The 12,404-nt window shown below is 37.8% G+C and overlaps 1 protein-coding gene across 2 annotated transcripts in view; it reads left to right on the top strand.

The window, feature by feature from the left end:
- The window catches only part of GUCY1B1 (guanylate cyclase 1 soluble subunit beta 1), a 46,804-nt gene that overhangs the window by 20,119 nt on the left and 14,281 nt on the right, over positions 1–12,404 (top strand). For both annotated transcript variants that reach the window (XM_014844025.3, XM_044767060.2), the window contains exon 5: positions 9,525–9,722. In XM_014844025.3, coding sequence (XP_014699511.1) covers positions 9,525–9,722 — 198 coding nt within the window. The remainder of the gene's footprint in view (positions 1–9,524; positions 9,723–12,404) is intronic.

Genomic DNA, 12,404 nt, shown 5'->3' on the forward strand with positions numbered 1-12,404 from the left:
AGAAATTAAATGGACTTGTTTCTGTATAAGTGATTGTAAAATAAAACAACTGATTTTCATAAATTGTTTTAAGATCCTAGCTCACATATAGAACTTGCTATTTGTCATTGTGTAAATTAATAGAACTCTTTATAGTAGACTTCAGTCCTTCGCTAAAGAGTAAGATAAACTAGGCCTGGTTTTAAAGAGAGTCTAAAGACTTTTCTTTCTCTTTCACCCACTGATTTTAACCAGTCACCAAATCCTTACGGTCTGTTTCCTAAATACTGAATTTTGAGAATTCTGCCGCTTTTCTTCATTTCCCCTTCTCTTCCATGGGACAGTTTGCCATCATCTAGAGATTGGATGGTTTCCCTCCCTCTCCCCATGGCCCCTCCAGTCTCTTCTCTACTCTATGACCCTAGTGATTTTTCTGAAATGCAAATATATTTCATCATACCATTTCTTGTTTAAACCCGCCAGTGATCCCCATTGTTCACTGGAAAATGTCCAAAATAATTTAAAAGATTGAAACTGTTTACCTCCCCTACCCATCCTTCCTCTCCCTCTCTCCCAGCCCAGCCACGCAGAGCTTCTTTGAGAACCTTTTTTCTTTTAATCTTGTTCTTCTATCCTCTGAGTCTTGGCACCTGCTCTTCCCTTTGTCCAGAGCACTGTTTTTGATCCTTTCACCTGGGTAAATCTTATGCATTCTGCTGGTCAAATTACTTCTTCCAGAAACACTCCACTTCTCTTTCCATTCTCTACCCTATCTGAGTCAGGGTAATTGGCAATTCTCATGTTTTCAGAGTGCAGTCTATTTTTCCAGCCACAGTTGTTCTCACACTATATTATCATTTCTGGTTTGTCAGGCTGGAATGTAAACTTCATGAGACCAGAGACCGTGTATAACCTCTTAATGATGGTATCTCCCCTGGTACAATCTGTATATCTGGGAATGAATGAATATATATATATGTGTTTGTTTTTAAATGAAGATTTGTTGCTTGTACAAACAACAGATAACCCAAAAGCTCAAGATTAATTCTTTTATTAAGGATAACAAAAACTCATTTTGAGTAAGACTGTATAACTATTTAGATGAATCATGGGTGGAAATATAGGAGAATAAACAGACACACCCTAGACCAATTTCCTTTTCCTGTGGACATGGAAAATTACTGTTTATTAAGTAATTTACAAGTTATATTACTTGTATTTGTTGAAACCATTTAAATGTTCATCCTAATATTTCCAGTTGAAACTCTCAGGCTGAAATAAAATATTTGCTGAAATCAACATGAGAAACTACTGATAGAATTAGTTAATTTTGAATTATATGGCCCAGGCTATTTTATTGAGATAATACCTCTGTTCTTTTACAGAAATTTTTTATTCAAGGACAAACTGTATAGCTACAGCTACTATCTGTAGTTTAGTTCCAAAAAAATAATTGTTTTTCAAATGGATTTTTTCATTTCCTTTGATTAGTCAATTTAAACAATTTAACAATTTAAACTGCTTACATAGTGGAAAGCCCCTCCTTGAAAGGTTTGCTACAAATACCAAATTCATGACCTTGCTTATCCAATCTCTCTTTGTGCTTCTAAATTCAATTTTAAAAATTTTGCATCAGTTTTATTTTTAATCTACCTCAAGACCTCAACAAAAAATAGCTAAAAACCCTAAATGGAAAAAGTAATAAAATATAGGAAATATTTTTAGAGGAAGCTTTTTAGAAACACCACTACTTTTTGCTAGACATTACATAGTTTGGAATTGATTTTTCTTAATCTCTTGTAAAACCATCAATTTGTGGACTATTGATAAAAGTAGATAACCTTTGGAATTTATTATTATCCTTTGGTTGATTTAGTAAGTGAAAACATGATTTATCAGAAACATAAAGAAAAATAGAAAGATATTTTTATTTTGATTTTTGGATTTTATACATTTTACCTGGATATATTGTCTTAAAGATAAGACTATATTTCAACAGGAATTTTTTTCTCTATTCTACCACTTTCTTTTTCTCAATTAAGAATAAAACATGTGGCTCTATACGGCTGCTGTAGTAAATTTCTATCTGAAGTTTCTAGTGTAGGGATTAAAACCCCTCAGAGAACACAGAGGATTTGAAAGCTCCATGAGAAAACAGCCAGTAGGAATGTCCAATTTAATGGTATTTCCACCTTAAAACGTGCTCATCTCTACTTTCCAATGTCCTATTGCATTATTGCAAATTGTATTTTCCCCAAATCGGTGCACTAATATCTCCCATCTCATGTATTCTTTTGCCATATGGTTCTGCCTCGCCCCATTCAAGAGGTAGAATTCCCCTTCCCTTGAATCTGGGTCAGCCTTAGTGATTATTTGACCAGTGAAATGCAGTAGAAGAAACATTTTGAAACGCCCTAGGCTGTTTCAAAAGAACCCTTGAATTTTCCACCTGAGTATTTTGGAACAGTTGCTCTTGGGATGCTCCCTCTTGGAACCCAGACACATGAAAGGAGAAGCCCAGGAAACATGGAGAGGACATGTGTCTGCTTTCAGACAGCAGGACTAGCTGGGTTCCCAGCAAAGAGCCAGCAACAACTTCCAGACATTTGAGTGATCCATCTTGGGAAACTAGCATGGTAGAGCATTATGATGACTCCATCCCCAACTTCCATCGGACTCCAACCCAAGAACTTCTGAGTCCAGGCAACACACAGAGTCGGGAGATAATAATAAATTATTGTTTCCAGCCAGTATGTTTTGGGGTGCTTTGATATGCAGTGATGGATAATTGGAAGAGCATTCTGTGTACTGTTTTTCTCGTTATTTTTTTATGTCTGTATTAGTATGTTTGTGTACAATCGTACACATTCACAGATGAGGCAGGAGCTTTGATTAGGCCGTATTTCATAAGATAAGATAATAAATGGCCTCTGGGAATGGAACCCAAGTCAGTCACAGCAGCGCTACCAATCATTTTCAGTGGTATTACATTACTATTATGTTATGTGCTCTTTACCTCTGCAATACTTTTACAGAGGTAAAATGAAGTTAAAATGAGTGTCGAAGGCTGCCACATTGACTATTGAGGAAAAAAATGAGCAAATATGCAATCTTAGAGACCAGTCAGGATTTAAATTATGAGCTTGTTTAGATATGCATAGGAATCTCAGTTGAATAATCAAACAAATGTTCTGTCATAGTTTGCTGGAAACACCAGCTCCTTCAGCTAATTTTGGTGTGACAGTAGTTTCACTCATTCACTCCGTTCATATATGTGGGAGTTCCTCTACCAGTGTCTCTGTTAGGGTCTGCAATGGGATTTCATTCAATTCATCTCGGCTCCAGGTTTTGGCTTCTAAAACACAACATTGTGATTTGGCCAACCCACCAGGAGCAATCTGGGATTGATGACCAATCTAAAATTCTTAAATGTTTGTGCAAAGTGTTATTTTGAGAAATATGAGGATTTTCCTGAACAGCTGTGAAATTCTAATACTTCCCTAAATTATTTATAATATTTCTTAGGAAAAAATGCACCATCCACTTTATTTTTAACTTTGAATTTCAAAAGGAACTGTTTTCTCAACATCCAAAATGCCAATTTCTCTAACATGCAATTTTAAAATTGACTAGTGAGGACTTTTACAGGATGATAAGCATTTTAGAATTGTAAGACTGTTTTCTTTTTGATTAACTCGTATATATTTTCACAGTTTTACAAAATATTGATTGTCAAATGTGGTATTATATAAGAGGGATTTTTTTAACATGAATTTAAAAGCAGTAGAATAAATGAAATATTTTACACAAGCCATTCTGTGGCTATTTGCCTTTTTTTCTTTAATTAGAACACTTCTCTTGAGAGGATAGTAATGATAAGTATACATCATTTAAAAAATATTATCATTTAAATCATTTTAGTGACTCTGGTACAATTTCTTTTTATGCCACTTACACCCTGACCTTGGTGCTTCCTATTATATGGGGTTGGGGTTTTCTACTTTATTTAGGTCTTGCTTGTTTCAATTTTTAATGTTCAAATTCTAAAATGACTTCTTTCTTATAAAACTTAAAATGTTTTTCGATTACGTGACTCCTATAAATAAATGTTGGCGTTGGTCTTGGTTTTCAGAAGTGTGAGGAATAAAACAAAAGGAAATGCTGGGTCTCATCCTCTTTCCTTACAAAAAGAGAGATTTGGGGCCGGCCCCGTGGCTGAGTGGTTAAGTTCGCGCGCTTCGCTGCGGCGGCCCAGGGTTTCGCTGGTTCGGATCCTGGGCTCGGACATGGCACCACTCGTCAGGCCATGTTGAGGCGGCGTCCCACATGCCACAACTAGAAGGACCTGCAACTAAGATATACAACTATGTACCGGGGGGATTTGGGGAGATAAAGCAGAAAAAAAAAAAGATTGGCCACAGTTGTTAGCCCAGGTGCCAATCTTTAAAAAAAAAAAAAAGAGAGAGAGAGATTTGCAATGACTGATGTTTAACATTTCTTCCAGATCTAAACTTCAGCGATGTTCTCGAACAACACAGACAACTCTCTTCTCCCTGTCCATTAGGATAAGGATTCTTGAAGACTGAAAAATCTCTCTCTCTCAAAACTTTCAAGGCAAGGTCTTCCTCCACTCATTTGTGTGGATCATTTGGGAATTTTTAATTAGATGCCCTGGAAGCAGGGAAATGAGGTAGTTAATTCCTGCAAACTTTGCCTCTGTGATTGCCAGAGCTTATTGTTGCCGCGCATAGTACCAAGAGGAAATTTATATTTATTTTGAAACTTTCCAAGATCTTTACAAATATGAAACTTCAAAGTATTTCTCACAGGAATAATAAATTCTCTTTTATTTCCTAAATCTGTGAAGTGTACTAAAGCTAGGACACCAGTACAGTCTCCCAGGATGCCAGCACAAAATTTTTTTTCTGTAAATGATAAGTGCGAGGGGACAAGATGAACTGGATAGCGGAATTCCAGAGAAAAAGTACATTCATTTTGGTTGTAGAAAATGCAGTGAAATGGTAACAGAACATTAAGAAATACGATGAAGGCCTCAGACTAGCCTTTGGCATCTTGAGGCAAAAATAGATGGATGGACCTGCTCTCTGTCCTGTTCCTGTTTTCTAATTTCACAAAGCTAAGGAGAATGAAGTGAAAGCATATTTGAAGTTTGCTTTTTTTTATCCCCCTAGGAATCTACTTGTGCTGAATATATGTCTTTACACTTTTTTTCGTGTCTCTTCTATGTATATGCTTCTTGGTAATTGGCCACTCAGCTCTTTTCTTTACATACCTGCTTCCATGGGTATATTTAGAAATAAAACAGAATACCAGTTTTAACATGAATCTCGTTGTCCAGAATGCATTGCTACAGCCACGCGGATGAATAATTAGCTTTGTATAGATAATGTGATAAAATGCAAACTAGATTTTCCCTTGCTATTTTGAAATCTTTTTCATGGCCTTGAGGTTGCTGCAAATAATTATAGTTTAACTACGAAGAAGGCACGTTTTCTGCAGTACAAATGTATTCAAATGAAAATAATTTAATTTTTAATCATGAGCTCCATTTCTCATAATAGACGGACTGTGGTAATCACTTTAATTTTGAGAGAATGAAACCAAGTAAGGAAAGCTGTAACTAAAGAAATCCCAAGAGTATTTTGTTATGTTAGATACTATCTAAAGAAAATCAATATTACAGTAAGTCGTGTTAAATCTTTTATGCTCCAAGAAAGCACTTTACTTGTCCATTTAATTAATAGTAGACTCAATAAAACAGTAAATCTCTGGAGAGTTGGTTACCACAAAGACTTAAAAGATGAACATTCTGACTTCCCATGTTTTGGTTTCCCACTTGCTTTGAAGTGATACATTTAAGCAATATTTTATTATCAATATTAATACCATAGTATTATCAATATCGTTAAGTTAAAATGGCTCCGCATTTAGGGTGTAGTGCCTATCTTTGTGTGACTCATGGAGTAGTGGTCTTGGGCCATCCTTGCCAGTCTCTGGCCTTCATGCACATCAATGGTGCGGCTAATGTAAACGGTAGCAGTTGTCACTGCCTCACCCTGTCTATTTAGCTGCATATAGAGATGTGCTAATAATATAACATGAGAAGAAAATAATGAGTATGAAAGTGATATAGGCATATTGACTTATATTTAAGCATTTTGTAGAGGAAACATTGAAAAATTATTAAAATATATTGTTATTGTTTTACTCATTTTGTTTTCTTTAAAATGAGCCACAACCCAGGCTGGGCTATGTGAGAGAATTTCCTAAATGCAGCAACAAGCTCAGTTTTGACTGTGGAAAATGGAGATAAATATAAAACTCTTAAAGATTTTTATTTTTCCTTTTTTTCCCCAAAGGCCCCCTGGTACATAGTTGCATATTTTTTTCTTTAGTTGTGGGTCCTTCTAGTTGCGGCATGTGGGACGCCACCTCAGCATGGCTTGATAAGAAGTGCCACGTCTGCGCCCAGGATTCGAACCGGCGAAACCCTGGGCTGCTGTAGTGGAGTGAGTGAACATAACCACTCAGCCACGGGGCCGGCACCAAATATAAAACTCTTTTGGTGATTTTTTTTCTCACCAGATTTTCTCTCACATTTTTGCAACATCAGCAGAAGTTTAAGTGTTCTGGGAGGGTTCTGAAGAGTGCCCTTACGTCTTCCCGTCTCAGGAAAGAATTCCCATGTGAGAATTTGTCATAGAAGAACCTTTCATACTACTCAACCAGGTGAAATAGTTGTAAGCCTTCATGGGCTTGTAGTTTATACAAACTGTCCAATACTTAGTATCTGCCATATTGGATTCCTTTTCCATGGCAATAGCAGCCTCTAGAGGCAATCCGGACAAATTAATGTTTTTGTAATGAGCTGGCCTGATTTGATTCTAACAGGTGTAATTTTGGGGAAAAAAATGAAAAGCACTAAAAATGAAAGCATTTCAAAAAGCAATTCACCCAGTAGAGGAAACTATTGAAACATTTACCCACACAAAAATGTCATCACCTCATGACCTAGCTCAGATCTGATCTTCAGTTTGAAATTTTTGGACCCCATTCTTCCAGGCTGAATTGTTGGCTCCCTTATTTATACATCAAAAGCCACTCTGCGTATTTGTGTGTGATATAAACCATGAACTGTTTAAAGTCAGGGTCTGTGTCATGCAGATTTGTACCCAACCCTCTACCCTGCCCTCAGCCTGCACCTTATGATATGTAATGCACATGCAATCACTTTATAGAATGAATGGATGATTGAATGGAGGGGACAGAAAATTAAACCACAGTGCCCTAGGTGCCCTGGCAGAGAATTTGTTGCATTTCGGCACCCAAGGAGTCACCTCGTACTCACTCTAGTTTCTTCCTAATATCTTGCTGATATTTCTGTTTCCCTAAATTGGCCTCTTTGAGACCTTTGGAACAAGAACCTTAGTTCAATTTTGGCCCATCTCCAGCACCTTCTTTTTAAATGCGTTGTTTTAGGCCCATGGCATTCTGAGACTTTTGTTTTTCCTATTCTCTGGAGCAATAATCACCAGTTATGAGACATTAATATTTGCTTGATGTTTAGATTTTTATTGCTACCATAACATAGTACCACCAACGTAAGTGCTTAAAACAACATAAATTTATTATCACACAATTTTGGAGGTTGGAAGTCCATAGCAGGTCTCACTGGACTATAATCGGGATACCAGCAGGGCTGTATTCCTTTACATCGGCTCTAGGGGATCATCCTTTCCTTGCTCATTCAGGTGTTGACAGAGTTCAGTGCCACATGGTTATAGGGCTGAGGACCCAGTTTCCTTGATGGTCATCAGCTGGGGGCTGCCCTAAGGTCCTAGATGCTTCTCTCTGGTCCTGGCACATAGTCTCCTACACCTCAGAATCTGCAACGGGGTGTCATTTTCTTCTCATGCTACCATCTCTTTGACATTCTGTCATTCCACTTTTTTCTCTCTATAACCGGTAAAGGCTCTTGGCTTTTAAGGACTCCGTCACTCGTGTGATTAAGCTGAGTTCACCCAGGCAATCCAAGATTATCTTCCCAACTCAAGATCCAGAACCTTAATCTCATCTGCAAAATCTCTTTTGCCTCGTGAGGTAACATATTCAAAGGGATTAGAGCATGGCAATCTTTAGAGCACCGTTATTTTGCCTGCTACACCTGGGATGTGCTCAGTGCTTTACGGCATCATTTTACTTATCTCCATTTGTTTTTGTTGTAAGATTGGCCCTGAGCTAACATCTGTTGCCACTCTTTTTTTTTCTTTTTTTTTGCTTCTTCTTCTCGCCAAAGCCCCGCAGTACATAGTTGTATGTTCTATTCTGGTTGTATCTAGTTGTAGGTCCTTCTAGTTCTGCTGTGTGGGATGCTGCCTCAGCATGGCTTGATGAGTGGTGCTAGGTCCATGCCCAGGATCCAAACTGGCGAAACCCTGGATGCCAAAGTGGAGTGCATGAACTTAACCACTCGGCCACGGGGCCGGCCCCTAGTTGTCTCCCTTTATCAGAAGAAATGAAGTCTTAGAAAAGTTGGGCAAATTGGCTACACCACCATGAAATGACGGTGTCATGATTTCAATCCAAGTCTACTTGATTCTAAAGCCATGTTACTCTTAATTCCTACATCATATTATGCTATGTGTGTATCCTACTAATACGTGCAACACACACACACACACGCATTATGAACTAAGTGTTGAAAAACCATGTTGGACCAAGAAACAGGTATAGTTTGCATCATTTCTTCTGTTGATCTTTTTACAAATCCCTTTTTTCTTTAATAGTGAGTAATACAGGATGGTGGGGAATTTGGCATATCTAAATTAATACAAGGCTATAAGAACAGAAAGAATTTATTGGCAAATTTATTAGTTTTCTAAGACTTCAATTCCAAAAGGTAATTATTTCACAGGTTAGTCATGAAGCTGTACCTTGATTGGAGACTACTAATGAACGTGAAGAAATTACACTGCTTTCATTTCTAAAATGTTTTTAATTTCCAAAATATGGTGTCACAAAATAATGTGCTTATGTTTGCATACATTTGTAACTCTGATATAGTGTTTTGAATTAATAATTACATTTGAGGATTGTAGAGTAAACAGAAGGTAGTGTGTGCTCACTGTGGGCATTTCATATTGTTTATTACAACATGCATATGCAGCTGCCCCAGACTCCTGTAAATATGCTTATCTTTGCTTTAGCTCATAACCGTGTTTCTTTTTTCTGTTTCAGGCATTCTTCTTAGATCTCATTTGTGGATTTATCCTTCCTTTCGGTGAATTAACTATTAATAGCCGCAGATGTTTTCCTTCATTACGCTACTTTAGGTTCAGGTTCTTTACGGTTCTTGCCTTACAGATGTCTTAGTGTAGCAAGGGAAGGACGTGCCATGTGAATGTCACTCTGCCCACCTGCCCACTAAGCTCAGATTTGAGCCTTGTTTCTTTACCTTGTGTTCCCAGAGTCGGCTGCCATTGTGGAAGCATTATTTATTCATCACCGTTTCCTCTTTATTGCAGAACCTTGATGCTCTGCATGACCACCTTGCTACTATCTACCCAGGTATGCGTGCGCCTTCCTTTAGGTGCACTGATGCCGAAAAGGGCAAAGGACTCATTCTGCACTACTACTCAGAGAGAGAAGGACTTCAGGATATTGTCATCGGAATCATCAAAACAGTAGCTCAACAGATACACGGCACTGAAATAGACATGAAGGTAATAATTAGTAAGCCTGCCCTCGTGGGCTAGTGGTTAAGATTCGGTGCTCTCACTGCTGTGGCCTGGGTTCGTTGCCCAGTCAAGGAAGCACACCACCCATCTGTCAGTTGCCATACTGTGGCAGCTGCATGTCGCTGTGATGCTGAAAGCTATGCCACCAGTATTTCAAATGGCAGCAGGGTCACCCATGGTGGACAGGTTTCAGCAGAGCTTCCAGACTAAGACAGACTAGGAAGAAGGACCTGGCCACCCACTTCCAAAAAAATTGACCGTGAAAACCCTACAAATTGCAGTGGAGCATTGTCTGATATAGAGCCAGAAGGTGAGAGGATGGTGCAAAAAGACTGGCCAGGATTCCACTCTGCTGTACACAGAGTCACTGGGAGTCAGAATCAACTCGACGGCACTAACAGCAACAACAAAAACAGTAACGCAGACTCTTCTGAACACAGAGATGACACGTAGAACATGAAAAATGATACTCTGTGAATTTCCCTTTAGTTGTGGCTGCTAGTGGACCTCACCAGAGTTATAGATAAGCCATAACAGCAGCACCACCAGCAATCTTCTATATTTGGCTTTGGAATGCATTATACAGGATATTTCTTTCCTTGTGGCAGCAGATTTTTCTTTCTAATTATACAGTGCTTAAGGCAACATGAATTTTAGTTTGCCTTCTCTGTGAGCACACACTAGCTGGGAAGCAGGAGGGTATGTGACTGCCTAAGCTGTGGCCTTCAGAATACAAAATCCCCACAACATGGACAGTCAAATTCCCAAAAAATATAAAATCAGATATTTTATTGTTCATTGTTTCTTAGTGGATTTTTTCAGTCTGTCCCTGAAATATAGTTGAAATTTCTCATTTTGTGAACTAAAAGTTTTTCTTTTATTTTAGATAGATTACTTTGTGAAAGAATCCAGGTCTCATACTTTAAAAATGTGTTGCTGGGGCCAGCCTGGTGGGATATTGGTTAAATTCACATGCACAGCTTCAGCACCCCGAGGTTTGCAGGTTTGAATCCTGGACACGGACCTACACACCACTTGTCAAGCCACGCTGTGGCAGCATCCCACATAAAATAGAGGAAGATTGGCACAGATGTGAACTCAGGGCCAATCTTCCTCACACACACACACAAAATGTCTTGTTATTGGTAATACACACTGTTAGTTTTGAGTGACAATTTCAAGGTATTGATCCAGCAACTGTGCAATAAAGAGAACATCATTTTTCTATCTTTCTGACCCAGATAGTCTCTCCCAGTCAGCTGCTTTTTGTGTGCTCAGCAAACTCAACCCCAAGAGCCATTTTTCTGTGGCTCTATGTTTGAGAGAAGTGAGGAGAGGGATACCTTGCTTCAGCTTTTCTTTGTGGAAAATCTAACAGGTAGTGTTTTTTTAGACATCATAGTTATGTTCTAACGCATATGGGAAGCCCTCACTTTAAGTATGGTATTATGCAAATAAAAATTGTAACATTTAAATTGATTATATTAGAAAAGTATCCCATATATTTAATCCCGTAACATCACGTTAGATTTCATGGTTTTCTTTCTTTTGGGAGTTGGTATCAGTTCTTACTTGGCCCTTGTTGGCAATTCCCAGGAGCATCCTTAGTTTTTCTAAAACCAAAAAGTGGGATTATGTGTAACATGACATTATCAAATCCAGAACCCTTTGAAAACCAAAACCTTGCGTAAAGGAGCGAAATTCATCCATGATTAGGGATCTCACTGGAATTCAATCAAAATCTTATATGCCTTTCATTTCCAACCTTTGAACTTGACATCAAACTAACACTATGTCTATACTGAGTGAGCCTAGATCAAGGACTTTACACATACTGTGTCTGTTCTTGGTTTTTTTTTTTTTCATTTGGCCCTGCTGAGCAGGAAACAAGTGCGTAGAAATTTCATGAAAGAAACACAAATTAGTGCATACTTAGAAGCTGCTGTTGCAGTTCTAAGCAGAATTCTAAGCATTCCAGAGACTTTTGGAATGGGAGGTTGATGGCATTAGCATACTCTATATAAAATTCAAGTCTTATGTGATTTACTTTATACAATATTTAGGTTGTCTTTTGGCCCTCATGTATTCAAGCGCTCCAGTATAGACTCTTGAAATATTTGCATTTTGTAATTATATTTCGTGTATGTATTTTTTCAAAGGAACTGTTCTAATTTCCTGAAGTATTGTTATGTCAAATCCATAGGGTTAACAGCTCCAGAGCTTCTAGACGATTTAACGACAGGAGAAATATTATACCATGTCGTGAAGAGATATACCAAGGAGAGGTTAAAAAAAAAGAAAAGTAGTTTCTTTTGCCAATTTGATCAAAGCAAAAGAGTAGAATTGAGGAATTAATTAGTAAATTTCAGGTGCATACGATTGAGTACCTCTAGTTAAAATGGAAACAGAGCAGAACATCAAAAGTAGGCCTGAATTTTAAGATTGACTCTTGTTTATGAGTTTAGGGAAATCAGCCTTTATGGGCCAAAGTTTTCAAATCAGAATTAAGAATATTAATATTTAACCAGTGTAGTATATTAGTGTGACACTTATTGTAGTAATATCCAAATTTAGCCCAGAAATTATAACTTAAAGAAAATATATAATGGTATTCATGTTGATTGTGATTTGTTCTTATGTCTCAGAGTATGTTGCAGTGAACTCCTG

This window comes from Equus asinus, chromosome 3 (genome assembly GCF_041296235.1).
Source record: "Equus asinus isolate D_3611 breed Donkey chromosome 3, EquAss-T2T_v2, whole genome shotgun sequence".
In the NCBI taxonomy this organism is placed as follows: domain Eukaryota; kingdom Metazoa; phylum Chordata; class Mammalia; order Perissodactyla; family Equidae; genus Equus; species Equus asinus.